The sequence below is a fragment of the Eremomyces bilateralis genome (assembly GCF_010015585.1).
Source record: "Eremomyces bilateralis CBS 781.70 unplaced genomic scaffold P152scaffold_9, whole genome shotgun sequence".
Lineage (NCBI taxonomy): Eukaryota > Fungi > Ascomycota > Dothideomycetes > Eremomycetales > Eremomycetaceae > Eremomyces > Eremomyces bilateralis.
Window position 1 is genome coordinate 135,690 of NW_022985075.1, and position 24,434 is coordinate 160,123.

General features: G+C 51.4%; 10 protein-coding genes across 10 annotated transcripts; 6 read left to right on the forward strand and 4 right to left on the reverse strand.

The window, feature by feature from the left end:
- Nucleotides 1–738: 738 nt before the first annotated feature.
- On the reverse strand, nucleotides 739–3,066 carry P152DRAFT_514122 (uncharacterized protein; the record flags this gene model as incomplete). The annotated part of the gene is made up of 4 exons (XM_033682843.1): nucleotides 2,522–3,066; nucleotides 2,394–2,467; nucleotides 2,256–2,328; nucleotides 739–2,203 (listed from the first exon to the last, which is right to left on the reverse strand). Exons 1-4 carry the CDS (start codon nucleotides 2,926–2,928, stop codon nucleotides 739–741), a joined length of 2,019 nt encoding a protein of 672 aa, XP_033534109.1. The 5' UTR covers nucleotides 2,929–3,066.
- Nucleotides 3,067–3,876: 810 nt separating this feature from the next.
- P152DRAFT_458321 (Zip-domain-containing protein) lies at nucleotides 3,877–5,603 on the reverse strand. Its single transcript, XM_033679426.1, has 4 exons — nucleotides 5,050–5,603; nucleotides 4,883–4,998; nucleotides 4,501–4,834; nucleotides 3,877–4,441 (listed from the first exon to the last, which is right to left on the reverse strand). Exons 1-4 carry the CDS (start codon nucleotides 5,366–5,368, stop codon nucleotides 4,017–4,019), a joined length of 1,194 nt encoding a protein of 397 aa, XP_033534110.1. The 5' UTR covers nucleotides 5,369–5,603; the 3' UTR covers nucleotides 3,877–4,016.
- A 1,119-nt stretch (nucleotides 5,604–6,722) lies between these two features.
- Nucleotides 6,723–8,146, forward strand: P152DRAFT_503946 (Nicotianamine synthase; the record flags this gene model as incomplete). Its single annotated transcript, XM_033682353.1, has 3 exons — nucleotides 6,723–7,118; nucleotides 7,180–7,650; nucleotides 7,719–8,146. The coding sequence occupies 3 exons, from the start codon at nucleotides 6,723–6,725 to the stop codon at nucleotides 7,848–7,850; spliced, it is 999 nt and encodes a 332-aa protein (XP_033534111.1). The 3' UTR covers nucleotides 7,851–8,146.
- Nucleotides 8,147–8,577: 431 nt separating this feature from the next.
- P152DRAFT_396839 (phosphoglycerate mutase-like protein) lies at nucleotides 8,578–9,511 on the forward strand (the record flags this gene model as incomplete). The annotated part of the gene is made up of 4 exons (XM_033676378.1): nucleotides 8,578–8,756; nucleotides 8,813–9,076; nucleotides 9,127–9,351; nucleotides 9,406–9,511. The coding sequence occupies 4 exons, from the start codon at nucleotides 8,578–8,580 to the stop codon at nucleotides 9,509–9,511; spliced, it is 774 nt and encodes a 257-aa protein (XP_033534112.1).
- Nucleotides 9,512–10,417: 906 nt separating this feature from the next.
- On the forward strand, nucleotides 10,418–13,213 carry P152DRAFT_449221 (bifunctional acetylglutamate kinase/N-acetyl-gamma-glutamyl-phosphate reductase; the record flags this gene model as incomplete). The annotated part of the gene is made up of 2 exons (XM_033678098.1): nucleotides 10,418–12,829; nucleotides 12,905–13,213. 2 exons carry the CDS (start codon nucleotides 10,418–10,420, stop codon nucleotides 13,211–13,213), a joined length of 2,721 nt encoding a protein of 906 aa, XP_033534113.1.
- A 2,472-nt stretch (nucleotides 13,214–15,685) lies between these two features.
- Nucleotides 15,686–16,303, forward strand: P152DRAFT_458327 (uncharacterized protein). Its single transcript, XM_033679427.1, has one exon. It carries the CDS (start codon nucleotides 15,721–15,723, stop codon nucleotides 16,147–16,149), a length of 429 nt encoding a protein of 142 aa, XP_033534114.1. The 5' UTR covers nucleotides 15,686–15,720; the 3' UTR covers nucleotides 16,150–16,303.
- Nucleotides 16,259–17,761, forward strand: P152DRAFT_372076 (Zinc/iron permease; the record flags this gene model as incomplete). The annotated part of the gene is made up of 3 exons (XM_033675535.1): nucleotides 16,259–16,655; nucleotides 17,004–17,448; nucleotides 17,503–17,761. Coding segments are annotated over 3 exons (1,101 nt in total), but the record flags the coding sequence as incomplete, so codon positions are not given.
- A 1,062-nt stretch (nucleotides 17,762–18,823) lies between these two features.
- Nucleotides 18,824–20,001, forward strand: P152DRAFT_514128 (uncharacterized protein). Its single transcript, XM_033682844.1, has one exon. The coding sequence runs from the start codon at nucleotides 18,893–18,895 to the stop codon at nucleotides 19,880–19,882; it is 990 nt and encodes a 329-aa protein (XP_033534116.1). The 5' UTR covers nucleotides 18,824–18,892; the 3' UTR covers nucleotides 19,883–20,001.
- P152DRAFT_341122 (SH3 domain signaling protein) lies at nucleotides 19,955–21,996 on the reverse strand. Its single transcript, XM_033675329.1, has 4 exons — nucleotides 21,608–21,996; nucleotides 21,235–21,552; nucleotides 21,065–21,181; nucleotides 19,955–21,012 (listed from the first exon to the last, which is right to left on the reverse strand). The coding sequence occupies exons 1-4, from the start codon at nucleotides 21,716–21,718 to the stop codon at nucleotides 20,083–20,085; spliced, it is 1,476 nt and encodes a 491-aa protein (XP_033534117.1). The 5' UTR covers nucleotides 21,719–21,996; the 3' UTR covers nucleotides 19,955–20,082.
- Nucleotides 21,997–24,205, reverse strand: P152DRAFT_341121 (uncharacterized protein). Its single transcript, XM_033675328.1, has one exon. The coding sequence runs from the start codon at nucleotides 24,117–24,119 to the stop codon at nucleotides 22,275–22,277; it is 1,845 nt and encodes a 614-aa protein (XP_033534118.1). The 5' UTR covers nucleotides 24,120–24,205; the 3' UTR covers nucleotides 21,997–22,274.
- Between the last annotated feature and the right edge of the window lie 229 nt (nucleotides 24,206–24,434).

The following is a 24,434-nucleotide window of genomic DNA, read 5'->3' on the forward strand; positions in this document are numbered from 1 at the left end:
ATTTGTGATGCACTAGTGTCTTAAGGGGCTAACCTCGAAGGTGTGTCTAGTTCTGAGAGCTGAGATTTGACCTCCTAAGCTGCCGAATCCGATTACTCCCTATTTTGCTCTTCCGGTGGGGTTGAGTTTGCATCCATCAGCGTCCCAATAAGTCAATATTTCCTTCTTGTGCTTCTCTCCACGCTCTTGGTGACTACTAGATGGCGCCCTTGAACCCCCCCAGCAGGCTGAAATGGGAAAGACAACTACTTTTCTCGGGGGCTAAAGTACCACTGGCCTAGATCTGTAGTGTGTGCATCATGGTGAAGAGGGCCTCCTCAATACGTGATGGCGAAGTTAGTCTGCCTAAGTGTGCCCTTCATCAGCTGTGCTAGCTTCCCGCAGTGGCAGTATATCGCGATGTACCTTATCAAGTCACTGATTTGAAGTTGGAGTCTCATTCGAGCCTCTCATTCAAAATATGAAGAAGACCTATACCCGTGTGAAAGCGAACAAGTTTGTTGATCAAAGGATAGCTTGGTCTTCGGGTCAATTCGGATGATGGATAATCAGAGCCAACACTCCTGAACTTGTCAACGAACATCAGAATAACCTCTTGGTAAGACCTGTTCACTCATTGAGGCTATTCGGGTGGCTAGAGATCTAATCATTTTTTTGTGCTATCAACTTATAAATTCCCCAAGGTGTCATAAGAATAACTATTGCCAGAATAATATGCCTGCATCTCAAAGCTCAAAGTCAAGCAGAAAAATCCGTCCACCTTCTCGTCTCTAAGTATGCCTCCAACGCTTTCTTCACCTGCACGCCACCTGCCCTCCCATCGTTATCGGAACCACAAGGGCATCCGTTCAGTCTCCCAGCCGTCCGTAAGACAGCCATCAAGGCTGCCTCTAGAAGACGATTCTCCCTCTCTAAACGCTCAATCTTTGTATCCTTCTCTCCATCTAGGATACTACCTTTCAATGAACGTGGTGGAGACTCTGTCCCGATACTTGCACAGGCACCGGGCTGGGTGGGGTCAGAGGGGCTGGGATGGTGCGAATGGGCGCTGGGGTGGGTTAAGGCATTGATGGGCGACGATATATGTTTCTGAGAAGGCCTGTTGCGTGAACTGGAAAGAGTGTTGATCGGGGACGTCGCACCAGGGCGAGGTGTATCAACCCGTGATGGGGCCAGGCAATATGGCCTAGGACCAGCAATTTCAACTCCTGAGGCAGTGATATGCGGTGCCTTCGAGGTCGAGAGAGATCTTGCGGGAACAACAGTGGCCTTCTCAGCAATGGCTAAGACTGACGAGTCGTGTCCCGTGGTAAATGCCAACCCACCAATACTGTCCGGGGTCATGGAAGCATCATGGTAACCCGGACAGCGGGGTTTATTTTCGAATGGGAGACCGAGACACAATCCGAGCCTCTTGGGCGATTTTTCTGGTATCTTAATCGACTCAGTTGCCGCATCAGTCTTGTTGGTGAGGTCAAGGGGCCGGGCCATAACTGAATCGATGCTGTCACGCACTCGACGCAGATCTCGGAGCTTTCGAGCCCTGATTTTCTCTTCTCGGTTCTTCCGGGTTTGTCTATTAGACGCCGAGCGAGAATCGTCTCGGAATAGTTCGCAACGGCTAGCGCTTTCATGTGTTGCGTCAACTTGGTACAATGGCTCCTGACCATCCCGAAGAGGAGGCTCGATGGTAGAAACAGTACCATCCTCACTGGCTCGGGATGAGGCCTGATCGCGACTGGGCCGTCGTAGTCCTTGGCCTGCGAGCCGCTCCCCATTTTGTCTTTCCACCAAGTGCGATGCGCTTATTTTGTGTTTGAGGCTATCCCTATTCATCTCAGCTTCCTTAGATCCCGAGCTCCGCGGAAGGGAATGGCTTTCCATGAGTGACTGGTTATCAGTGTTGGCGGAAACGAACGACTGTGACGGCGTCGGTACGCTAGAATTTCGATCATCGCTCAACATAACGCCAGTCGATCCACCAGGACTAGTGCAGACGTCCACATACTCTCCTCGACTCTGAGCTCCTTGTTCCCCAGGTTCAGTGTTTTCGTGACCGTGTTCATCAGTGGCTCGTAAGGTCGACCCGGAGAACTGCGCTTGTTGCATCTCTAGGGTCGAGAGCCAACTATCAAATCCATCGATATCAGCTTCTTCCGTCGTGGATGAGAAGAGGGATGTTGTGGGGGCCGCTAGATTGTATCTAATGCCTGGTCAAGCTATATTCACACCAAGTTTTGAGGTTGCCCACTCACTTGAAGTTATTGGAATCGACCAATCTTTGGTCAAACCCTTGCGTGTTCGGGATGATCTGAAGATACTTATTCCCTAAGTGTGCGGTACGAATAAGTGTCTTGCTTATGGATCTCGTGAATGACATTTTCTGAGCGTACCGTCTTGGGACACTTTCTGAACAACACCGTCATGTGGAATAAAGAGACCATCTGCGGGAATTCGAGCGATTGATCTTCTTTAAGTTAGAAGGTAGCATGAATTTACGAATTCATACACGGAAACTTACTCTCTGCGAACCCGGGTGCGAGGACTATGCTTGTTGGTCCTGAACAGTCTCAACCCAGTCTTAGGAGAAGCAGCCCTCTTCTGCTGTGTCTTTGGTTCTGGCCCTGGCTTCGTTGGTGGTCCCGTGTTCTTCAAGAAGTACGCCATATCAAAAGACGGATTGGACATGGGCAGAGCGAGGACCTGAGCGTCCTTCCCAGTATCTACTAATGACATCTTGTTATCAAAGAGGCGATGGTTCTGCTCTGAGAAGGAGGCCCAAGATCGACGGCGCAACAGTGATGATGGAGGCCGATGGTATAACGGACTGGATCGGGGACTCTGAGACCTGCTTTTCAATCCGTCTGAGCCACCGAGTAGAGGTCGAAGATCCCCTTTGAGAGGCCGTAATGTTGCGTCAAGGCTCATGAAGTGCAAGAATGTCAAGAAACAATGCTGTACAAAAGCCGTCGCCCCGAACTATATCGAGCTGACGGATCGTTGTCCAATAGACAAGCCGTTGAAGAACAAGGCTAGAAATGTCCACAATTAGAGCGTCGTTCACACAGATGTACTGCAATCAAAGAAGTAGTCAGATTGCGGAACTTTCTATAGGTCAAGGTAGGACGAGGAAAGACACGCAGGTCGCCATTTATCAAGTCGCTGAGCGGTCTTGTTACATAGCCTCCTCGGACATGCAGACTTTACCAATATGATGAATCCTGGATAACCTGCTGTGCTTCGCCAAAACCATCCATCCCTTGCCCAGGCATCTCGAGATGTATTACCGATTGCAGGAGGGGTAGAAACCCCCGCAAAAGTACCACTACATAAAGGCACGGCTGAATGGCAGAAAAGCTTGATTCAAGAAGAGGAGAGCATATGGATGAACGCACGAGGTCAAGCACAAAGGTAGGCCAGGCAAGTATTCCCGATATGCAGCAAGCCGTAGAGCGCAAGGGGTGTGGAAGCCTGCGTACAGAAGCTATGGGATAGCATCCGAATTGCAAAACGAGCCATCTGGCTAAGAAAGTGACACGTCCAATTTTGCGGACCTGGATTTTCATGCCGCCAAACTTCTTACTTAGTAGAGAGATGGTATGTGAAAACTCTAATTAACTGGTGGGTATTACTCCTGATTTTGTGGCGTCGACTCGCGATGAAAGAGACTGGCCTCCATCCGGGTGTCTTGAACATCAAGATCTCGATGCCCCGGCAGTGGCGTGAATTGAGGTTGCACGGATGGTGGCACAATTCACACGCACTACACTTCTTCCTTATTAGCGGTGCGATGAGCTGCATCGGACAGTGAATGTGAAGCCGAATGGTAAGTAACATGCCCCGGCGAGATATTGGGGATGAACATGCGTCTGACGAAAACTGATTATTAGTGGCTAGTTCTGACGGATACAGAAGCACCATCACGTCGAGCAATGCTGCAACCCGGATTTAGAATTGATCGCGCGTACAGCTGCGCAGCGCTCTGGTAATTAACAGAGAACCTTTGCACTTTAGCATCATTCCCATATTCCAAGGACTGTCATAACTCCAGCTCCCCCCCCAAGACTAATCAGTCCCACTGACACCTCTTTCCAGTCCGCATTGCTCAGTTCACCACGTAGCCAGTCCTCACTCCACATCTCCACCACTGCCACCCAGATTAAAACTCCGGCACTCAAAGCATCCATCGCCCCCACCGTTTGGATCGTTCTCGGATCGTTCTCATTGAAAGTGTGGCGGACGATGAGACCGATAGCCATACCAATCGGGGCTGTCACCGCAAACGCCACTCCGTAGAGTAGTTTGCTGAGAAGTGTCGGATGCCAGAGCGTAGCGATTCGGGCACCAAGCGCCAGACCTTCAAAGAGTTGATGGAGGAGGATGACGGCGAAGAGGACCGTAAAGTTGGCGGCGGGCGTCACAGTCAGTAAGACACCGAGCACTAGATATACTTATGTCAGATCGTCTATCGCTTCGTGGTGAGAGAAAATGGCAACCCACAGATCGAATGGAAAATCATTCCCGCTTCCATGATCATAACATGTAGCTTTTCCTTCTCATGCTGAGCGATTCCTTCCTGGTCCCATATTGCTAGGTCCCGCTCAATCGCTCTCGGACTCTTCATATCGCGTTGTTGTAGAGGTGCCAGGATGCGAGATGGATATATATCCGTGGATGTCCCGTGTTTTGCCCTGGACGAGAGATACCGAAGACCTGCATAGTCCACCAAAAACGAAATGAAGACGCCCGCCATTGCAATAACGGTTGCTGTGCTCTCAAATGACAGCTCTCCAAGGCAGGGGTTAAGGAATTGTAAGAATGCATGCGAAAGGAGCTGCAACTGTCAGTACTGGGAGTTGAGGGGCACAGGAGGTATACTTGCGTGAATAAAAATCGTTGCAATAATAACGCCCGTCCCAAATTGCTTGATAGCAGTGAAAACCAGACCATCTTTTCGTATACGGGTCCACTTTCTGATCCCGATAGGTCCCAGGACGGCTGTCGAACTCGTTAGCGGACAGACTTCTGGCTGGCCATCGAGACACGAACCGACGGAGCTGGTCGCTAGGACGATGAAGATGCTAGCCACTCGAAAGGTAAGGTCCGAGTCTCCAACTCGTTCTGCATCACACTTTGCGATGCCACCCATCTTGGCATGGCCGTGTCCTCCAGAGCTCTCTTCCATAGAAGACGACCCTTCTCTATTACTGCTTTCGCCGGCACCGTGTCCGCCATGAGCCGGCTCATGGCTGTGGCCTGGAGCTTCAGGAGACTCATTGTGGCTAGTATCTTGCACGTGTCTGTCATCGTCATTTCTTAGAACCTGAGCTTCGCGGAGTTCCGCAACTTCCGTCCAGCTACATTCCATCTCATGAAAGTTATGGACCTACCCTGGTTGGATTTGAGACGGTACACTGTCTGTTTGGCCCGGAGCGGACGCAGCTGTTGGAGTGGAACCATCTACAAGGCAGAATCTACAAGAGGAATCAGTCAAGATATTAGCCGCCCCTGAGCTGTTGCCTTACAGCTGGCCCCCCTCAATATGGCAATCTGGTCTTGCAGAAGGCGTGACTTGCGGCAGATCGGTAGGCCTTTCACAGTATCTAGAATTCATTAGCGAGTTGATTATTCGAGAAATTCGGATAAAACAGACTCTATATTGCCATTCCAATGACACTGCGAAACGACCGGGCTGACTGCCAAAGAAATACTAAAGATTGAAAACAATAACCGCCTCATAGCGAAGAATGAGTTGAGAAAGGAAATGCATTGGAGCGCGATGCCATAGCAGCGCTCCCATCTAGGTGGATGGAGGTAGGTTGATATAACATGCAACCAGGGAAGCTGTACAAGCTGGAAACACCCACCGAGAACGGCGAGAATATATTCCGTACGGTCCGAGGACTTCGTAGTAAAGCCTATCAACTTGCTGCGGCTCAAAGTGAATAGATATATTCCGAGACGTGCCAAGCTACGTTTCAAACGTTTGGGTCAATCTAGTTGGGATTGGCAGGGGTTGGCGTTGACGCTGAAGGAGACACAAATCGAGGTGATCAGCACGATGACCTGCTGGGGAAGCGCTCACTGGGAAAAGTAACGATCACTTGGTGCGAGATTCATTACATCTGTACAACTATTCCATGCAAGAATTCTAGTGAGACCGATGTAGTGTAGGTATTTTCTGTGTTCAAATCCCCCCAGGGTTTAGGGCACCCAAGATTCTGTCGGTAAGGAATCTGCAGTACATGTGTTACTATCTGACGAGTTATACAAGCAGAACCGGCACCACTGCAGACTCCCGCAAGATGATGTTGAGGTTTAAGACTGAAAAGCGACCACAGAGGATAGACGGATTGGAAAGGAGACGGAGTAAGTGTTTCGAAGACAGACATGGTCAAAATTCACCTGGTAGACTCACACCGGTTGCGAGGATGGTTTTGAAAAAATAATAAGACACCCGGAGTAAAAGTAAGGCCGAATGAAAGCAGAATAATGGGAATGTCTTACCGTACCGTTTGCAAGTTTGTTTATAAAAGATTCTGTTTGTCGGCAGCGAACCATCAAGGTTTCCATCAAGGTACGCTGGAGACACCCCAGGTTGCCCTATTATACGACTGGAGATTGGGATGCCGTAAGTATCTTGGGACTGGCTTCACTTGGTATCAGAATCGAGCCGAACGTTTTCCCTTCATTGGACAGTAGTGTGGAGAGAATCGCCAGCGATGACTACCCCAACAGACCGAACCGCAACGGTTCCAGTGCAGTTTCAAAAGCCGTATCGAGGATCTGTGGCGGAGACTTCTGGCCTTGTTACCCCTCCGGATGACACGGGCAGTCCGCCGACACTGCATGACGATAGCGCTCGAGAGGAGGCTCATGATATAATAGAGCGGCTGGTTGGAATCTATCACCAATTGCTCGCACACCGATCCTTGGCTCCAAGTGCAGAGGTTTCCGAAACGTTCGGTCGTCTCGTGCGTGCATGCATCGAGCCTCGCAGCAAACAGACCGTCGAACTCGTCTTGTCGGATCCGGTCCTGAACAAGATTGCCTCGAGCCTGCTCAAGCTGTGCTCTGCTGGAGAGACAGAGCTGGAACTGTCTTGGGCTGGACGCATTGTCAATTCTGGTGCTGGGAGCAACCAGTCTGGTAAGCACAGTGCATACACACTCTTCCAAGTGCCATCTGCTGACGGACAGTTCCGCAGCACAAGAGACGCTGCGAGCGTTCCCCTATTACGACAACTATGCCAGGCTCAGCCGCCTCGAATGCGCCAATCTCGTTACGCTATTACCCTCGGATCCAACATCCATTGCATTCATTGGATGCGGTCCCCTTCCTCTCTCGTCATTCTGTCTGTCTGACCGATTTCCCGCCGCGCGAATCAATAATATCGACCACGACGTGACCGCCATCAGCCATGCCGAGAAACTATCCAATGCGCTCGGATACGATCAGGTTACGTTCACTCATGCATCGGCGGCAGAGTGTGGGAGCCTTCGGACGTTTGACGTCGTGCTCATGGCCGCGTTAGTCGGGATGGACCAGGGCGAGAAGATGAATTTGGTGCGGAATCTCGCGGCGGAGATGCGCCCTGGAGCGATCCTGTGCATCCGGAGCGCGCATTCGTTGAGGTCGTTGCTCTATCCGGTAAGCTGGCGCTTTGAATCTGCCACGAGGGCTATCGTGGTCGAGACATGCTAAGCAAGTGATCACAGACGATTGAGATGTCCATTCACTGCCTTGATATAGGACTGAGACCACTTCTGGAGGTTCATCCGTGGCATGACGTCGTCAACTCGACACTATTTACGAGTGTAGAGAGGACGGATGCCGGAGATGACAGGTGAGCATGACGGGGCACTTGGGTGTTTTTGAGCTGTGCATCGAGCTCCTGGATGAGGAAATAGAACCTCCATTTCCTCCTGGTGATCAGATGTGTCGTCCCTTGTTAGAACTATCTCAGCTAGTTCCCTAAATGCAGAGATCGAGAGAGAGAGGGCGAAATTTGGGTGGAAAATAGTGTGCCACTCGATGAAATGGATTAAATCAACGACTGGAAGCATGAAACAATGGAGAGGGCTTCCATCAAAATACGGGACGCTGATGAATCCAGGTCGGGTTAATAGTAAGAAACTGGTTGGAGTGCTAATTAATTAGCCACCCATGCGCCAACGCAACATTCAACAGTGAGACAACCAACCCAACAGCAACTTCAACAGCGAAATAATTTTGTAAACACTTCCCTTACCAGTAAGATTGCTGACGTATTGGTTAAGCTTAAAACCTGGTACTAATAATTGCCTTATTGAGAAATTCGACAAGATTTGGTCAGCATCTGTCATCAATGATCAATCAGAGAGACTTTTAGCCCCACGCTTTCGCTTCATCTACACGTCATTTATATCAGCTCTTGCGAAGGACTGGGAGGTCTGGACGCATCAGAACGATCTCGCGGGTTCAATTTTAGACCTGTATATTATTACCTCACATTTGATATTTGTATAACCGTTCTTGAACATTTTCCCTTCCTCTTTTCTTTGGTGTGTCGAAAGAGCTTGGAAGTAACCGTAAATAATGACAACACCCCGAGTCTTTCTCGTCCGACATGGAGAGACGGAATGGAGCTTGAACGGCCAACATACAGGCACCACTGAGCTTGAACTCACTGCCAATGGCGAAAAGCGTGTGTTGGAGACGGGGAAGGCATTGGTCGGCAACGATCGATTGATCGTACCCAAGAACCTTGCCCACATGTACGTTTCGCGGCTCCTGACACTATTCCAGACACAGACATTTAATGGCGACCCAGCTACGTATCGCCGCGAAAACGCGCTCAAAGGACGCTCGAGTTGCTTCGGATCGGCTGCAAGGAGCGATACCCATGGAACGAGCAGCGTGAGCAGAGCGACGGCGCGATTCGGACGCAGGCGGAAGTGGAAATCACGGAGGATATCCGAGAGTGGGACTACGGTGCCTATGAAGGATTGACGACCAAGCAGATCCGCGAGATGCGGTTGCGGGGAGGGGAGAGCGAGAATTGGGATATCTGGCGAGATGGGTGCCCAGGCGGCGCGTGAGTTTCGCACTCACTTACCGAAGAGGAGCAATTGCTGAACATCTCAGGTCTCCCCACCAGATCACGGAACGGCTGGATCGACTGATCAATGATCTGCGGTCCAGGTTCCATGCTAATGCGATTGGAAAGCCCAAGGGCAAAGCCGGCCCTTGCGATGTGTTGATCGTTGCCCACGGACACATTCTCAGGGCATTTGCGGCTCGATGGGTGAAGCGAGATGTAGCGACCAATCCGTCTCTAATTATGGAGGCCGGCGGAGTGGGAACCCTGAGGTGAGTCATGGTTGTTAGCCTGGATATTGAGGGAGTCGTCGTTGACTCGATTAGTTACGAGCATCATAGTATCGACGAGCCGGCCATCTTGCTTGGAGGCGGCTTCATGGTGGACATCGTCGAGGAGATAGAGCAGGAGAAGAATCAGACGAAAGGCTAAAGGGCCATGCACTGTTTTCGAGCGGATGTCTGGGGGACGATATGAAAGTTATACTACTGAGGGCGCCGTGCCTCTATCTGTCATCTCATCCTGGCTGTGGAACATGCTCGAATGAAGCGCGTTAGAATAGTGATCCCCTCTTAACTTAGCTATTACGATGACGCATATGGAAGCATAGTTAGTATGGGAGGCGGAACAAAATACGAAATCGTAAATCGTAGCCTGCAATTTTCAAGTCTCGTGGGTGCTATGGTTCTTGATTGGCGGGGTATGACTTGGGGGCACGATCGGACGAAGCGACTCAGAAGAGGGTCCAAACAGCCCCTCACTAACTTGAAAAGGTCTGGCAGTTAGGAGAGAGGCAGAGACAAGGACCGATTGTCAATTGGACTTGATGGAAATCTTAATTCCTTGAAACCGGGTGGGGGAAGTGGAAAATCGTGAGCGATAACGGCGGAGTGGCACTCCCACGGTTCAGTCATTCTGTAGAGTGGCGTCAGAGCAAAACCCGGTCCCTGATCGCTGTGACTCTCACAGGGAAAATTTCCCCTTCCATCCATCCATCACTCCATCCGATCAAAATCACTCACCGAACCTCAACCTGTTCGTCAAAATTCCCTCGTGCCGGTTTCCTTCCTTTCCTATATCTTCCCGTCGCAATCCTTTCTCGGCCGCTCTCTACTCCTCCCTTTCCCATCCTCCCCAGAGCTCCAGTCAAGCTCCTCGGGCCATACTATGCACTGAGCGCACCTCAATTGCTGGTTGGCCTGCCCTGATATCCTTTCACGTAAGACCTACACAATTCGCCTACACACCGTCCATCCCAGAAGGACCTTTGAATAGCCGCTGACAGGAAGACCGTGCTGTAGCGAGACATTCCCAATTGACTCTACCCTCCATTCCATCATGCAGTCCGCTGTTCGCAATTCGGCCGCGACGGCGGTCGGCCGAACCGCAGCACGTCGACCTCATGTTGCATCGACGGTCAAGCGAGCGACGGCTCTGGCATCGGTCGTGCCGGTCCAGAAGCGCAACTACGTTCCCATCGAGACCCAGCAGCTCGCTCGCTCGACCATCATGAACGTATTGCGGAACATTAGCTCGAAGCGGGAGATCGAGCAGTACTTGGCACAATTCACTTCCGTCTCGTCGCCGCGGTTCGCAGTAATCAAGGTCGGTGGCGGAGTCCTGGAAGACCATATGGACAGTTTGGTGCAAGGATTGGCCACTCTGTTCCATATGGGGTTGTATCCGGTTGTGCTGCACGGAGCGGGTCCGCAATTGAACAACAAGTTGAAGGCGGCCGGTATCACCTCGGACTACGACGAAGGCATTCGGATCACCGATGCCAAAACATTGGGCATTGCGAGGAAGCTGTTCTTGGAAGAAAACATGAAACTCGTCGAGAAGCTTGGAGATAAAGGCGTTCGCGCATGGCCGATCACGTCCGGAGTCCTCTTTGCGGATTACTTGGATCGTCCGAAATATCAGTTCGTCGGGAAAGTCAACGAGGTCAATACCCGACCCATTGAGACTGCCATTGCCCAAGGCTACCTCCCCATCCTGACGACCATGGCCGAAAACCAGGAAGGACAGGTGCTCAATGTCAATGCCGACATCGCCGCCAGCGAGATCGCGAAAGCGTTGAAGCCGATCAAAATTATCTACCTAGCAGAGAAGGGCGGTCTTTACTACGAGAACCAGAAGGATCTCATCTCCGCGATCAACCTCGACGAAGAGTTCGACCACCTCATGCAACAGCCCTGGGTCCGATATGGTACCAAGCTGAAGGTCAAGGAGATTAAAACCCTCCTGGACCAGCTCCCCAAGGCATCGAGCGTCGCCATAATACACCCACGGGACTTGCAGAAAGAGCTGTTCACCGATTCTGGCGCCGGCACCTTGATCCGCAGGGGAAACAAGCTGAACGTCTCCACAAAGATCTCGGAATTCCCTGATCCCGACAAGCTCAAGAGTGTTCTCATCCGTGACCGTGAGAGCATGGATTCCAAAGGCATCGTCGATCGCTACCTACAAACCCTGTCGAGCCGGCCGTTCAACGCATACTACGATGATGCCATGGAAGCTCTCGCTATCGTCCTCCCGCCCCAGGAATCGGGTCAAATTGCCCATCTCGCCACATTCACCATCACCAAGTCCGGCTGGCTCACAAACCTTGCCGAAAACGTGTTCATTAATTTGAAGCGCGACTACCCCAAGCTGATATGGACCGTGAGCCAGAAGGACGAAAACCTGACATGGTTCTTCGATAAGGCGGACGGTAGCGTCTGCAAAGACGGCGAGGTTCTCTTCTGGTATGGCATCGAGGATCTGAACGAGGTGCAGAGCCTCATGACCGAATTCACCCTTCACGGCCGTAGGATGTTCGGCGACCTCAACCTGGAGGCTCAGCTTGCACGAGCTGCACAGGCCGCTAGCCAGTTCATGAAGAACAATACGGCCAACGTTCAACAAGTCCGGTCTTACTCTACCACCACTGCATCCTCTCTTCGATCAAGCGCTTCTCTTACCACCCCAATCACCATGTTCGCGTCTCGGCGACTACCTCGAAATGTCAGAGGACGGATGTCCGGAGTTCGGAGCTATACCAGCGACACGAACCCCAACCCGCCCTACGGCATTAAGAACAAGTCCAGGGACTGGCCCGCCAAGGTGGCCCTGATCGGTGCCCGTGGTTACACCGGCCAAGCTCTCATCGATCTGCTCAACAACCACCCCAACATGGACCTGCGTCATGTCTCCTCCCGTGAGCTGGCCGGCAAGGAACTGCAGGGCTACAACAAGCGGAAGATCGTCTACGAGAATCTCTCCCCCGATGACTGCCGCCGCATGGCCGACAAGGGGGAGATCGACTGCTGGGTTATGGCCCTCCCCAACGGCGTCTGCAAACCGTTCGTCGAGGCCATCGACGAGGCCGGAAAGGACACCGTCATCGTTGACCTGTCGGCCGACTACCGCTTCGACTCGGCCTGGACGTACGGTCTTCCGGAACTCGTCGATCGCAAGAACATCGCGGAGGCGAAGCGCATCTCGAACCCGGGGTGCTACGCCACCGCGGCGCAGATTGGCCTGGCGCCCATCCTGGACTTCATCGGGGAGCAGCCGACGGCTTTTGGTGTCTCGGGCTACTCGGGCGCCGGAACGAAACCGAGTTCCAAGAACGACGTCAATAACTTGACGAATAACCTTATTCCGTACAGCTTGACGGACCATATCCATGAGCGAGAAATCTCTTATCAGCTGGGAACCCCGGTGGCGTTCATCCCTCACGTCGCAGTCTGGTTCCAGGGAATCCACGTAAGTTCTCCTTGACTTTCCTCCCGATGTTTTCGGATCCTGCGCTTGTACCAGGCTAACAGTTCTCCCCTCTAGCACACCATCAACATCCCCCTCAAACATGAGATGAAGTCCCGTGATATCCGCCAACTCTACCAGGACCGGTACGCCGGCGAGAAGCTGATCAAAGTCATTGGAGAGTCGCCCTTGGTGAAGAACATCGCCGGCAAGCACGGCGTTGAGATCGGCGGCTTCGCCGTGCACAGCTCGGGCAAGCGCGTGGTGGTGAATGCGACCATCGACAACCTGCTCAAGGGGGCGGCGACACAATGTTTGCGTAAGTTTGACCTCATAGGATACCTTCCGCTACCCCCTATATGCGGACCTACAGGATATGATGACTGACCCCCCTGCTTCGTACAGAAAATATGAATTTGGCGCTTGGTTACGGAGAGTACGAGGGGATTCCACTGGAGTAGATGGAGTGACGAAGCCAAGGAGCGCAGAGATACGCAGCGATTCCTTCCACGTGCTATGTTGGCAGGGAAGATGGGACTCTGAGTAGTCGAGAGTGCTTGTGGGACGACGGATTGGCCTTGTGATGTCCGATGCATTGTCTTTCGAAGTTGGTCGTGGTTATCTGCAAGCATCTCGTAGCGATATAAAGGCATCGAACAGCCTTGACAGGGTTGGCAGGACAGCGTGGGAAGACGCTCATAGCGCGAAAAGGGGACGTGTGCTTGTCGGTGAATGATGGCAAGGTAGATTAGAGGAGGATCCGGCGAGGAAACGTAGGGACATTGAATAGATGCAACCGTTCACTTCGAGTAGTTATTGCTTCTCTATTTGCAGTATGCTAGTAGTACCTCGTTTCACTTCGATTTCGGAGAAATAGGGGGCACCACTAATATCCCAGACGTCAGATCCATCCTCATCTGTACCAGGCGTCAGTCAGTTGACCCTTTCCTATAACTTACCTTTTGGCAGTCCTCACAGATAACACAATGTACCAGGTACATGAAATTCGGCCAGCAAAATATATCTGCCTTTGCGAGACGATGCTGGGCGCCTAGTCTTAATATTGCTTAATCTCGTCACGGCGACAATGCTTATTGCTCAGTAATGCCGCCTCGCTGGATACGAGTTTTCTCGTTCCGCCTTGGCCAGCTGGCTTGTTTAGCGGCTGAGATCAGAGGCAGGTATGGTTGTATGGAAGTTGCTCCGAGCGCTGGTGGAATGGTGCCGGATTTAGCACTGTGGGGGCGCCATGGATTAGTATATGTATTGCAGATGCATATTCCGAGAGATCGGTGAGATTAGCGATGAGATTAAGTTCTAGGGCCATATATCTGCGGATTAGAGACGTATGTTTCAGCACGTCGGAGCAACAGGATGGCAACATAAATCTTCCGTGGCTATCAGTCGCGCGAGCCCACGTGCTGGCGTGCGTGCATCTCATTCGCCCTTCCCACCCCTGGTGGTCAATGTAAGCTGTGTTCAGGAGCCTCAGCTTATTGTTTACGCTGTGGCCAAGATGGTTTGGGAGTGATTGCTTCCAAAACCCGAGAACAAGGGCTGGAAGCGAGAAGGCACAACAACAACGCGATGCGCGCATGCAGGCGACCATGGGTGCCAGAAACATGTTCAGATAAGCATATCATGACTCTAACTTCAGGAGTGACACTTCACAATTGACGACGATCTCGGTGTTAAATATAGACGCTCATTGATGACGAAAAAGAAAATGCGATCTAAGAGACATATTGAAGCAACACTGGCGGTACCGACAAAAATCTTCTGCTGATGTTGTTTCTTTAGAAAAATCTGAGACAATACGATTATTCCAGCTGTATTCTCCAGCATCATCGTGTCATCGAGGCGGCAACCAGTCTAGATCGCTCCAGATTTCCGAAACTACTGCTCGATGAACGAAACAGCCGAGAAGGATAACCCTACGAGAGAAAGGCCGGCCAGGATGCCCTGTAGTACCAAGGAACACATGCTTTTGCCATATAGCTTGATTCTTGCGGGATTGTATATAGAATGACCATAATATATGGCAATTTATGTTCGGGTAGATCTTTCATCTACACGAGGGAATACGGTGGATTGAAATTTGAAGGAGCTCAAGGAGGGAGTTGAGGACAAGGTCACGTGCCTCGGACCAAGGATCGCTGCATTTCGCGCCCCTGTCGCCCGCCGGACAGCACCTACTTGCCATTTCGGCACTTCCTACACTGCCTGACTGACGTGACTGAAGTTGACGGTAGTGGAGAAAGGCCACCATGAGGTCAATTGTTTCTTGGCAAGCCTCCACTTGTACAGGCCAGGTCTCAGGGTTTATACCTGATTCGGAAGTTCTTCTAGAAGGATTAGGCATGCTTCGTCTCATTCGAACGGATACATAACCCTCAAGTACATTAGCCAAGACCGCAGCATATGTCTCTCCTGATGCGCAGCATGGTACTTTGGCCAGGTCTCGCCGGCTATGCCCGAATATATCTGCGGAACGTTTGATGTTTTGTTGATGCAGCAATAACTGGAGAATGAAGATGGAATCCATCAGTGGGTACGGCGTTACGGTGATCTGGAGATGGACGAGGGCTAAGCTTTACGGGTTAAGCTTTGCGGGTCAAGCTTCACGGACACGGGGACAAGCCATGGGGGAGATGCTTTGCATTTAGTGATGCCATCGCATCTTTAGTAGATCTGATCTCCTGATAATTAGCATTGCTCCAGGTTGGCTTTCTCCTGGCCTTTCCAAGACTTTCCTCGTTCATGCCTAGACTTTCATTTCTCCATAGACGTTGAGTTGTTAGTTTACCGTTGGCAGAGCCTTTGGTTGTTTTTCAAGGGGCCACCTTTTTTTCCAAGAGGGCCTTCTCTTCTCCCCAAGCGCCGGCGTGTCGATCATGTTTTCAATTCTCGGATCTAATCCAGTAAAGTTAATCACGAGCCGTTGGAACAAACCGACTGTGGAAGTGAGTCCCAGCAACACTTGCTTTTTAAAAGATGAAGAGGCAGAGCACCACTGCCCTCCTTCATCCTATGAAGCTTCGGTTTATCCCTCTTCCACCCTGGGCCACATGACAGTGCGGGATCCTTCGACTTCGACTGGCTTCACCATTACCATAGAGAGGTGGAGCCGAAGGTTACACAGAGCCATCTCCTTTTCCGCATCACCATGGCCGGCTCTTTGCCTCTTTATGATTGGCGTATTCTGCTGCTTATGGGTAACTGGAGCTTTGGATGCTGCTGGAAAGCAAACAAGGCAGACGGTATCCACTTGTATGGATTTCTTTTCCCTCGTGTGGATGGGTGCTAACCTTTGTAGACTCTGATCTGGCAAAACAGGCTGCAGCTGCCCATCGCCGCATCAGGCGAAGTGGTGGAGCCCATGGACATTGCGGAGAAAGCGATGATGATGATGATGACGATGAGGACGAATTTGACTATGATACGCCGTGGCATATAGCTGCTGTCGGGATCATCTTCGCCATTAGCACGTCCTCTGCTTGTTTCCCTATGATTGTGAAGACATACCCAAGACTTCGGGTTCCCACGTCTTTTCTTTTCTTTGCTCGTCACTTCGGGACCGGAGTGCTACTCGCAGCGGCGTTTGTTCATCTCCTCACCGAAGCGTTCGTCTCATTGACAAGCAAATGTCTCTCCGACTATTGGACCAAGAGGTACCCCTCAACAGCAGGCGCCGTCTGTCTTGGGGCGATTCTTCTCGTCACACTCGTAGAGATGATCTTCAGTCCGAATCGTCATCTCATCCGAGAGAAAGTCCAATACATCGAGGAGCTTGATGAATCGAGATCCAGCCAGGACGAGGCGGTGTTTCGTCTAAAAGAGATCAATATTGGTCACAAACTCGAAATTCCGGACTATCTTAGAAGCTATGCAAATGAAGCTGGAACGCATCATACGCACCATCGCCGAACTTTTTTCCGCAGGAGCAGCGGCATATTTGGAGGTCACCTTGAGCTTCCTCGATTTAGCAGGATCAATCATGGTCCTGGGATCCGAAAAAGTCACACAGCATGGCGTGACAGTTACCATCCGCGTTTCGGAGGAGCCTATCATCCCCCGCTTCCTCGATCGAGCCACCACCACACCCATCGGGCCCCGATAAGTGGCCTTGGCACTGGCAACTTCAATCGGAACTCAACAAGCATCGGAAAAGGGCTAGATGACTTTATAGAAAATGCGAAGAGACAAAATTATGAATTGGACGAAATTAAGAAGGCAAGGAAGAGCCGCCAGTCAACTAGGTTTCAAGGAGCTATAAACGAGAGCCAAGAAGACCTGGTCCAACCACAAGAGATGCCAAATGAGCGAAAGCTAAAGGTTACGGAGGTTGAAAGCAACTTTGAGTCGATCCCATTGTCACCAGAGCAGAAGTTCCAAAGGATGAGAGTCCAAGTCACGATGCTGGAGATGGGTGTTCTCTTCCATGGGATCTTCATCGGAATGTCTCTCAGTGTCGCAGTTGGCATGGAATTTAACATGTTCCTCGTTGCCTTCGGGTTTCACCAATTGTTCGAGGGGTTGGCTCTAGGCTCACGAATCGCGGCATTGCCGTGGCCGAAAGGTTCGAAAAAGCCGTGGTTGATGTGTTTATCATACGGAGCAACGTAAGTCTTCCCCTGCTTCACACTTTCACATCGTCCAGACACTCATGATTCTAGTGCGCCGGTCGGCCAGGCACTTGGAGTAGCCACTCATTCAGCGTATGACCCAAGCTCAGACACCGGGCTCATCTTGGTCGGAATCTTCAATGCTATTTCATCTGGACTCCTGATCTATGCTGCTCTCGTCGAGCTTCTGTCCGAAGACTTTTTGAGCGACGAAAGTTGGCGTGTTTTGCGAGGGGCTCGACGTAGCTTTGCGTTCTTTATGGTATTTCTGGGTGCTTTCTTAATGTCTTTGGTTGCGGCGTGGGCGTAACTGCTGGGGTGTGCGCGCAACGATGGAAACCACTGAAGTCGTTTGACGACAAGAGTTAAACTTGAATAATATCTCCTCCAGTCCACACCAAACGGTTAGGATAATGATTCGGTGGCATCGTAGTACACGATGCGGAAGACCAAAGACACTAGAGGGCTGCCGCGTTTTGTACAGCAGAACAGAGAAAGAATATCTTGTGTTCTCTATGAGTAGATAATGAAATTAATGAATTATTAGTAGTATATAGTAGAAGAGACCTCAATAGGTACCTTTGATCAATTTGAGACAACCATCAAGAATAGGAAGATCGTAGTTTGCGAGACTAGTAGAGTTCGCTGTAGAGATAGATTGCGAAGCCAAGCGTATTGGGCTTGATTGCCCAACCTCCTGCAAAAGAACGACTGCACTGTGCTCAAAACGGGACGGACAGTGACAGGTTGAGAAGGGTAGCAGAAACCGTTCCGAGGGTATCCAGAGGGCGCACCTAATATGTACGGCCGCCGGACTCTTCTGGACTTCCACCTATCGCGTCCGCCATATATATATCATTAAAAATTTTGCGGACAGCAGTGGAGCCGTTTAATGGATAAAAGATGATCGTCGGGTTCTTTTACTCATACCTTTCGGTTTCATTGAGGGCAGACGGGGAGGCATACGGAGGTCCATTTCAAAAGTTATTGCTCGCCAAGAAAGGGGCTTGATTATATAAGCCGTTCGAAAGCCGATAGCACGGCGTGCACGGGCAGTAGGGTGCCTAGCCAACGGGCGGGTACTACACGCGGTAAATCGAATGTCCGGCGCCCTTGCCTCGAATTAGGCTCTATAAAATCTGAATTAAATGCCCAGTTGATAGGCAGTCCAATGCCCGTGGGCTTCTCGAAGCTGCTTATATAATCACGCCACTTCCTTGGCGAGCAATAACTTTTGAAATGGACCTCGGTATAACGAACGGATATCGGACCGGAAGTCCGCCATGCACGTGACCACGGCTGAGAGCCGTCATGTGACGTCATATATATCAGGCTGTGAGGACGTAGCTACATAGTACAGAATTCGGGTTCATTCCTGCATTACGAATCAAGATTGACATAGTGGGCTATTAGAACTAAATAGACTCGCTCATCCCCCCGTATGGACGAACCTGTAACTGAGCTGGTGCGACCATGCTTTTCGTTCATAACTCCTGGCAACCAGGTTGAGCAGAAAGACTCGTACATGATTATAAACCAAGGCTATGTTCATTTCATCAGCCCTACCACGCCATTATCATTTCCAGATGAAGCACATCCCCAGCGTCCACTGCTATTTCTCCATGGTGGAGGGCTTACATCTACCGTTTATACAACGCCACTCCATCATTCGACGCAGACATGGGCTACGCTGTCCGCCGACTCAGGCCGGCCAACATATCTCCTAGACTTCCCGGATAGTGGCCACTCACAGCGGCCGCCGTCCAAGTTCCGCACGCTTGAGGAAGGCTTCGGACCCCTAGAGCATCGAACGGCAGCGGAGGCATGGTCCATGTTTCGCCTCGGACCGGCGGAAGGTCTCGCGTCCCGTAAAACGTGGGAGCGGAGCAAGTTCCCTGGGGAAGCCTTTGACGACTTAGTAGCTATGCAGGCAGCGCGGAGGCGAGGTCCTGGTGTAGATGACCTGGAAGCTCGAGCCGTTATAGATGCGGTGAACCGCATAGGCGAATGTGACGTATTGGCTCATAGTCATGGCGCTGTGGTTTTACTGATCGCCCTGAAAATGATGGATGAGATGAACGATGACAGCAAAGTCTTAGTACGAGACGTGGTACTGGTGGAACCTGGTCCAACCGGGGACGGAGACATGCTCAAGCAATCATCGAGTATTGGCAGAACACTGGTAATTTGGGGAGATTTGGTGGATAAGTTCCCAGGGTCTGTGGCTGCATGGGATCGGGTCAAGAGCGGCTACAAGTCAAACACCGCAGAGGAGTTAGTACTTCCCCAGCTTGGAATCATGGGAAACTCACATGTGATGATGCTGGATACCAATGCTGCGCAGATTATGGACATCATTCTGCAATGGCTCGATAACCACACGATTCAAGGCGCTCCATGTCTGGATGTGGGGAAGAAAATTCCGCAATAAGCCAAGCACACGGTCAACGGAGGAAATGAATATAAGAAAGCAGCATGGACATAATAGCTTGAAACACAACAGATACTATTTCCCCCTCTCAAACAACGTATCCTAGATTTGAATACACCAAACATTATATCCTAAACCGCCATTCATAAACATCGAGGACTGTGCTGCAGTCGAGGCGTTAGCAGCGTATCATTTCCACGTTACTTGCAGTAATTGGCCGGAAAACTCCCTCTCACGCCTCCTAGCTCTCCTTCCCACCAATCAATATTGCTCTTCGTCCTCTTCAAAACCCGGATCCTATCCCCTTCGCGGAAGCTCAAGTCCTCATTCCCATCACCGTCGAAATCATACAGCGCGACCACATAGTCCGCCGGTTGCTGTAAATTCGGTTTCTTCTTCGGCGGGGGTGGTGGGGGCTTCTTCTTCGCCGCAGCAATGGCGGCGGCGGCCGACGTCGTGGCTCCGGGGGTGGTAGGTGGGAAATAGCCTACGGAAGAGGCCGAAGGAATGCGGTTGATGGGCGCAGCGGACGGGACGCGGCCGTAATAGTTGCCATACGATCCCAGCTGCTCCAGCGTGGACGGTGTGGAAGGAGATGTGCCCGTGGACGCGTGCGATTGGTGGCTAGTCGTCGGTGAAAGGAGGTTGCTGGATGCCTGTCTCGATAAGGAGGGGATCTTTGGTTTCGGTCCAGGTTCCGATGGAGCGGACTGCGAGCCGTAGGAGCTCACCTTGCTCAATGGCGGCGACGGTTGTGCAGGCTGGTCACTGGGCTTTCGCGAGAAGCCATTCCGAATGTTGAAGCCACCTTTTCCCCTTTCATTCTCATGTGACCTGGACTTTCCTGTCTGAACCGATTTTCCGTGAGCGATCATCATTAGATTGGATTCGATTTCCCTGCATATCGGCGTGAATGCACTATGGAATGCCCGGAGGATCACTTCCACCTCTGGGGGTGGAGACTCGAATCCATAATCTTGACAGAAGTTGTGGAGCGAGGTGTAAAGGTGGCCTAGAAGCGCATTTTGGACCAGTATTTGAGCATTGAGAAGGTGTGGAAGCATCGAGAACGCCCCATGGACGACCCCAGGGAGGCTACTCTTGAGCCTGTCATCGGCGACTTCATAGTCCTGGATAATGTGAGCACTTCACCAACAATATATGAGAAGGTTGGTTGCTCACGGCGGATGCTCGTTCCAGATCAACCTCATTTTTCTGTAATGAAACATTCTCTCGATCCGATCGCTTGGTCTTGCTTCGTAGAGACTCACACCGGCTGTTGTATCGTTCATAGTCCAGCTGCAGGAGCATTAGCTCCAGGTATGACTTAATATGACGACGTAGCCACATACCTTTTTATTGTCCCGGTTTTTGATGACTTTCTTCATGAATTTGATCGATTCCTTCGTTTCCCTGGCAGGGTTGACAATTCTGGTTTCCACCATCTGCAGCTCCTCCACCATCTCTTGCCGCAGTTCGGCGTATGTTTCCTTTAGGGTCGAGGTTCGCCCCATCTGCTCCTCCAGCGTTTCGGCGGGGATGTGAGTTTGGCCGGAGCAGTCTGGAGCGGCAATGGGTTTGTATATGGCCTCCAGCTCTGCTAGAATCGCCGATTGTCGCATGAGGATGTCGGACCATGCATCTCGCCATGCTTTCGATGCATCGATGAGCTATTTGCTGGTCAGCACCATCGCAAAACGATTTAATAGAGATGGAAACACGTACAGTAGTAAGCATACGATCCGCCTCTTCAAACTCATGAATTAAAATGTTCACTTGCGCGTCGCCCGCTGTCCGCGGCATGAAAGCGCCCACCTTCCGTTGCATTCGCTGCATCTTGAACGCTGGTTGTCGTGTCGGTGACGGAGACGCAAAATACTGGGCCGGTACGAGATGCAACTTCAATTAAGAAATTCACGTTCTTCGAACGGACCACAGTAGGTATCATAGACTGATAATAGATGATTCATAGAAGGAGTCAGAGCAATTTCAAGGACAACCAGCACCTTGACCCCAACTTGACCGGTGGCACGTTCATCTGCCAACCACTGGACATTTCGGCTTGTGCTTCGGGGAAGTTTCAGGACCGAGAACCTTGTCAAAATGATGATGAGTCGCACCACAAGTCAAGTGGCGCAACAGTGAGAATCAATAACCAATTATGCCAGCTAAAAATAGTGTATTCATGCCATGATGCGAGGATCACTAGAAGATAAAAGAGATACAAATATGTCGACGACGTGTGAACGAATGCGCAAATAAACAGCAGACCATCGGTACGCAAATGCGGAGGAGTAAATCCACTTTCTAAGATCGCACGATTGAATTTCATTTTGTTTTTACAGGCAGTGATCGAATGCATGGCTGCTATGGATACATGTAGTCGTGCGGTTTACCTCCCTCGATACCCTCCGTGTGGAGGTCCTCGTCTTCCACGACCACCACCACGAGGGAATCCGCCCGGTGCTCGATCCCCAAATCGAGGACGATGTTCGCCGGAGTCGACCAGTGTGTCGCCATCCTCAAAGGTGTACCGTCGCAAGCTTTCTGGGGAATCCCGGAGTCCCCTAGCCCAACGACTGCTCTCGGCCCTATCAAACTCGTCCAATCTCTTCTGCGCCAGCTCTTCGTCGACTGGATGATAATACAGCTTTGGCTTCGCAGTGGTCGACGGGAAGAGCGCATCGAGAGCAACGAAGCTCTTCCCGGTCGCCTCTGGCTGAGGCGGTGCGGCCGACCTCGAACTAGAGGGTTCACCTAGAGGGCTAAGTTTATTAGGTGCCGCTCCGTACAAAGGAAGGCGATCTCGGAGATCAGAATGTCTTCGTGGAGGTGCTGCGCCAGCATCCTGCAGTTCTGCATGCACTGTCCCGTCGTCACTTCTCTCGTACGTCACTTCCCACCGCTTGGCACCTCGTCCACCGCCGGTTTCGTATGCAATCTCCATCTCGATCCATTGCTCGACCTTGTCTTCAGGAATAAAGTCGACCCACAAGGGCTTGCGATCCCGCTCGGTCGGCCAGACCCGATCATGGAGTGACGCACGAACACGGGCAGCTTGGTTGGAGGTGGAAAACAGGACGAAGGCGTGCGTGCGGATGGGATCGATATGGAATTTGACGATAATGTCTGATGGCGACTCGGAGGGGACATCCTCTCCATGGGATGGCGGTGTCGCCAGACGGATGAGGTGATTCTTGAGTGCTGGCAGCTGTAATGGGCGCATCAGGTTCCGAATATAGATGGCCGGGGTGGCCGGGTGAAGCGCGGGTGCGATCTCCATTTCATCCTGTTCCACGCTTGGAGCTAGAGTAGGGTCCCCAGGGGCGTTGAAGAGCTCTCGATAACGTGCATCCTTCCCAGACATTCTGGGTGATTCTTCTAGGGCTTGACGAGATGTACTGGTCTCAAAGTCTTCGACTTTTCGAAGTTCTTCTTCTGCAGTATCCACATGTTGCTTTGTAGAAGTATCTGGCTGGGGGGTGGGTTCCTTTTGGGCTTCCTTCGATTCGTCAGATGCCTTGGGTTCGACATGTTCGGCTGGTGTAGGACCGGCTGGAATGTTTTCTTGCAGTTCTTGAAGTTGAATATCTTCCATGGAATCGACCTGCGTCTCCACCACTTTGTCCTCAGCAAGATGAACCGCGCCGGTTTCTTCATCACTCTGCTTGAGCTTCTTGGCGACGACCTCAGCAGGGATGGGTGGCGTTACGCTTCTCCTCTTTCGTTTCCGACTCTCCTCAGTATCCGACGCTTGCGCTGACGACGTAGGGATATGCGGCTCTTTCACATCTTCTGGTAAGGTAGGCGGTGGTTCTAGACTCGGTAGTGGAGTTTGCGACAAGGCTGACCGTGGAGCATCACTGGGCTGTGAACTCCCTTCTAGTGGAGCTGAAGTAGTCTCCGCAGGTTGTTTTTGCGCAGCACCGGGCAGTTCTCTCTCCTTAGGGACCTCCGCAGGAGGTTCGATATCAGTTGGTGCTGCAGATGCTGCTCCCTCCGGGCCTTGGGGACCGGCTTCAGCAGCCTTGGTGGTCGAGCCAGCAGCTTCTGCGGCGACAGCCTCGTCCGGCTGCTGCGGCGCATTGGGATCGACTTGTGTCGGGGCTTTTTCACGATCGTCTTGTTCGAGGCGGTCAATGAATTGTTGTTTGCGCGTCAGACCGGTGGCAGGAATGCCACGATCCTTGAGGACGGCGCGGAGATTGACGACGGTGAGTTTTGCGTAACCGGACATGACGAAGCTCAAGTAAACTCCAATTGGAGGGATGTGAAATGGGACGAAGGGTGCCACATCTGGGCCTTTGGGAAATGCTAAGTTTGTTGACGGTAGAGATGAGAAATTGTGTCTGAACTGTACAAAGCACTGAGCATCAATCACTGCGTGGAGGGATGCATCAGCCAACAATTTAATACATGATGCAGCAATGCGACGCGTCCTTGCGACTGGGGAATTTGGATGCGCTAACAGCGAATGCAATGCAACCGGAAGGCCACAAGGCGATAAGATTTTAAAACCTGAAGTGCGACTGGACTGACTGACTTATGAGTC

Excerpts from the sequence above, each read along its gene's own strand:
- P152DRAFT_341122 (XM_033675329.1), bottom strand. The coding sequence starts at position 21,718 with ATGCAGCGAATGCAACGGAAGGTGGGCGCTTTCATGCCGCGGACAGCG. Across the intron at positions 21,182-21,234 it reads AAAACCGGGACAATAAAAAG|CTGGACTATGAACGATACAA; the intron begins GTATGTGGCTAC and ends ATGCTCCTGCAG. Across the intron at positions 21,013-21,064 it reads ATCTGGAACGAGCATCCGCC|GACTATGAAGTCGCCGATGA; the intron begins GTGAGCAACCAA and ends CACATTATCCAG.
- P152DRAFT_341121 (XM_033675328.1), bottom strand. The coding sequence starts at position 24,119 with ATGTCCGGTTACGCAAAACTCACCGTCGTCAATCTCCGCGCCGTCCTC.
- P152DRAFT_458327 (XM_033679427.1), top strand. The coding sequence starts at position 15,721 with ATGTTTTCAATTCTCGGATCTAATCCAGTAAAGTTAATCACGAGCCGT.
- P152DRAFT_458321 (XM_033679426.1), bottom strand. The coding sequence starts at position 5,368 with ATGGAATGTAGCTGGACGGAAGTTGCGGAACTCCGCGAAGCTCAGGTT. Across the intron at positions 4,999-5,049 it reads CCTAGCGACCAGCTCCGTCG|CCGTCCTGGGACCTATCGGG; the intron begins GTTCGTGTCTCG and ends CGAGTTCGACAG. Across the intron at positions 4,442-4,500 it reads AATGATTTTCCATTCGATCT|TGCTCGGTGTCTTACTGACT; the intron begins GTGGGTTGCCAT and ends AAGTATATCTAG.
- P152DRAFT_514128 (XM_033682844.1), top strand. The coding sequence starts at position 18,893 with ATGGACGAACCTGTAACTGAGCTGGTGCGACCATGCTTTTCGTTCATA.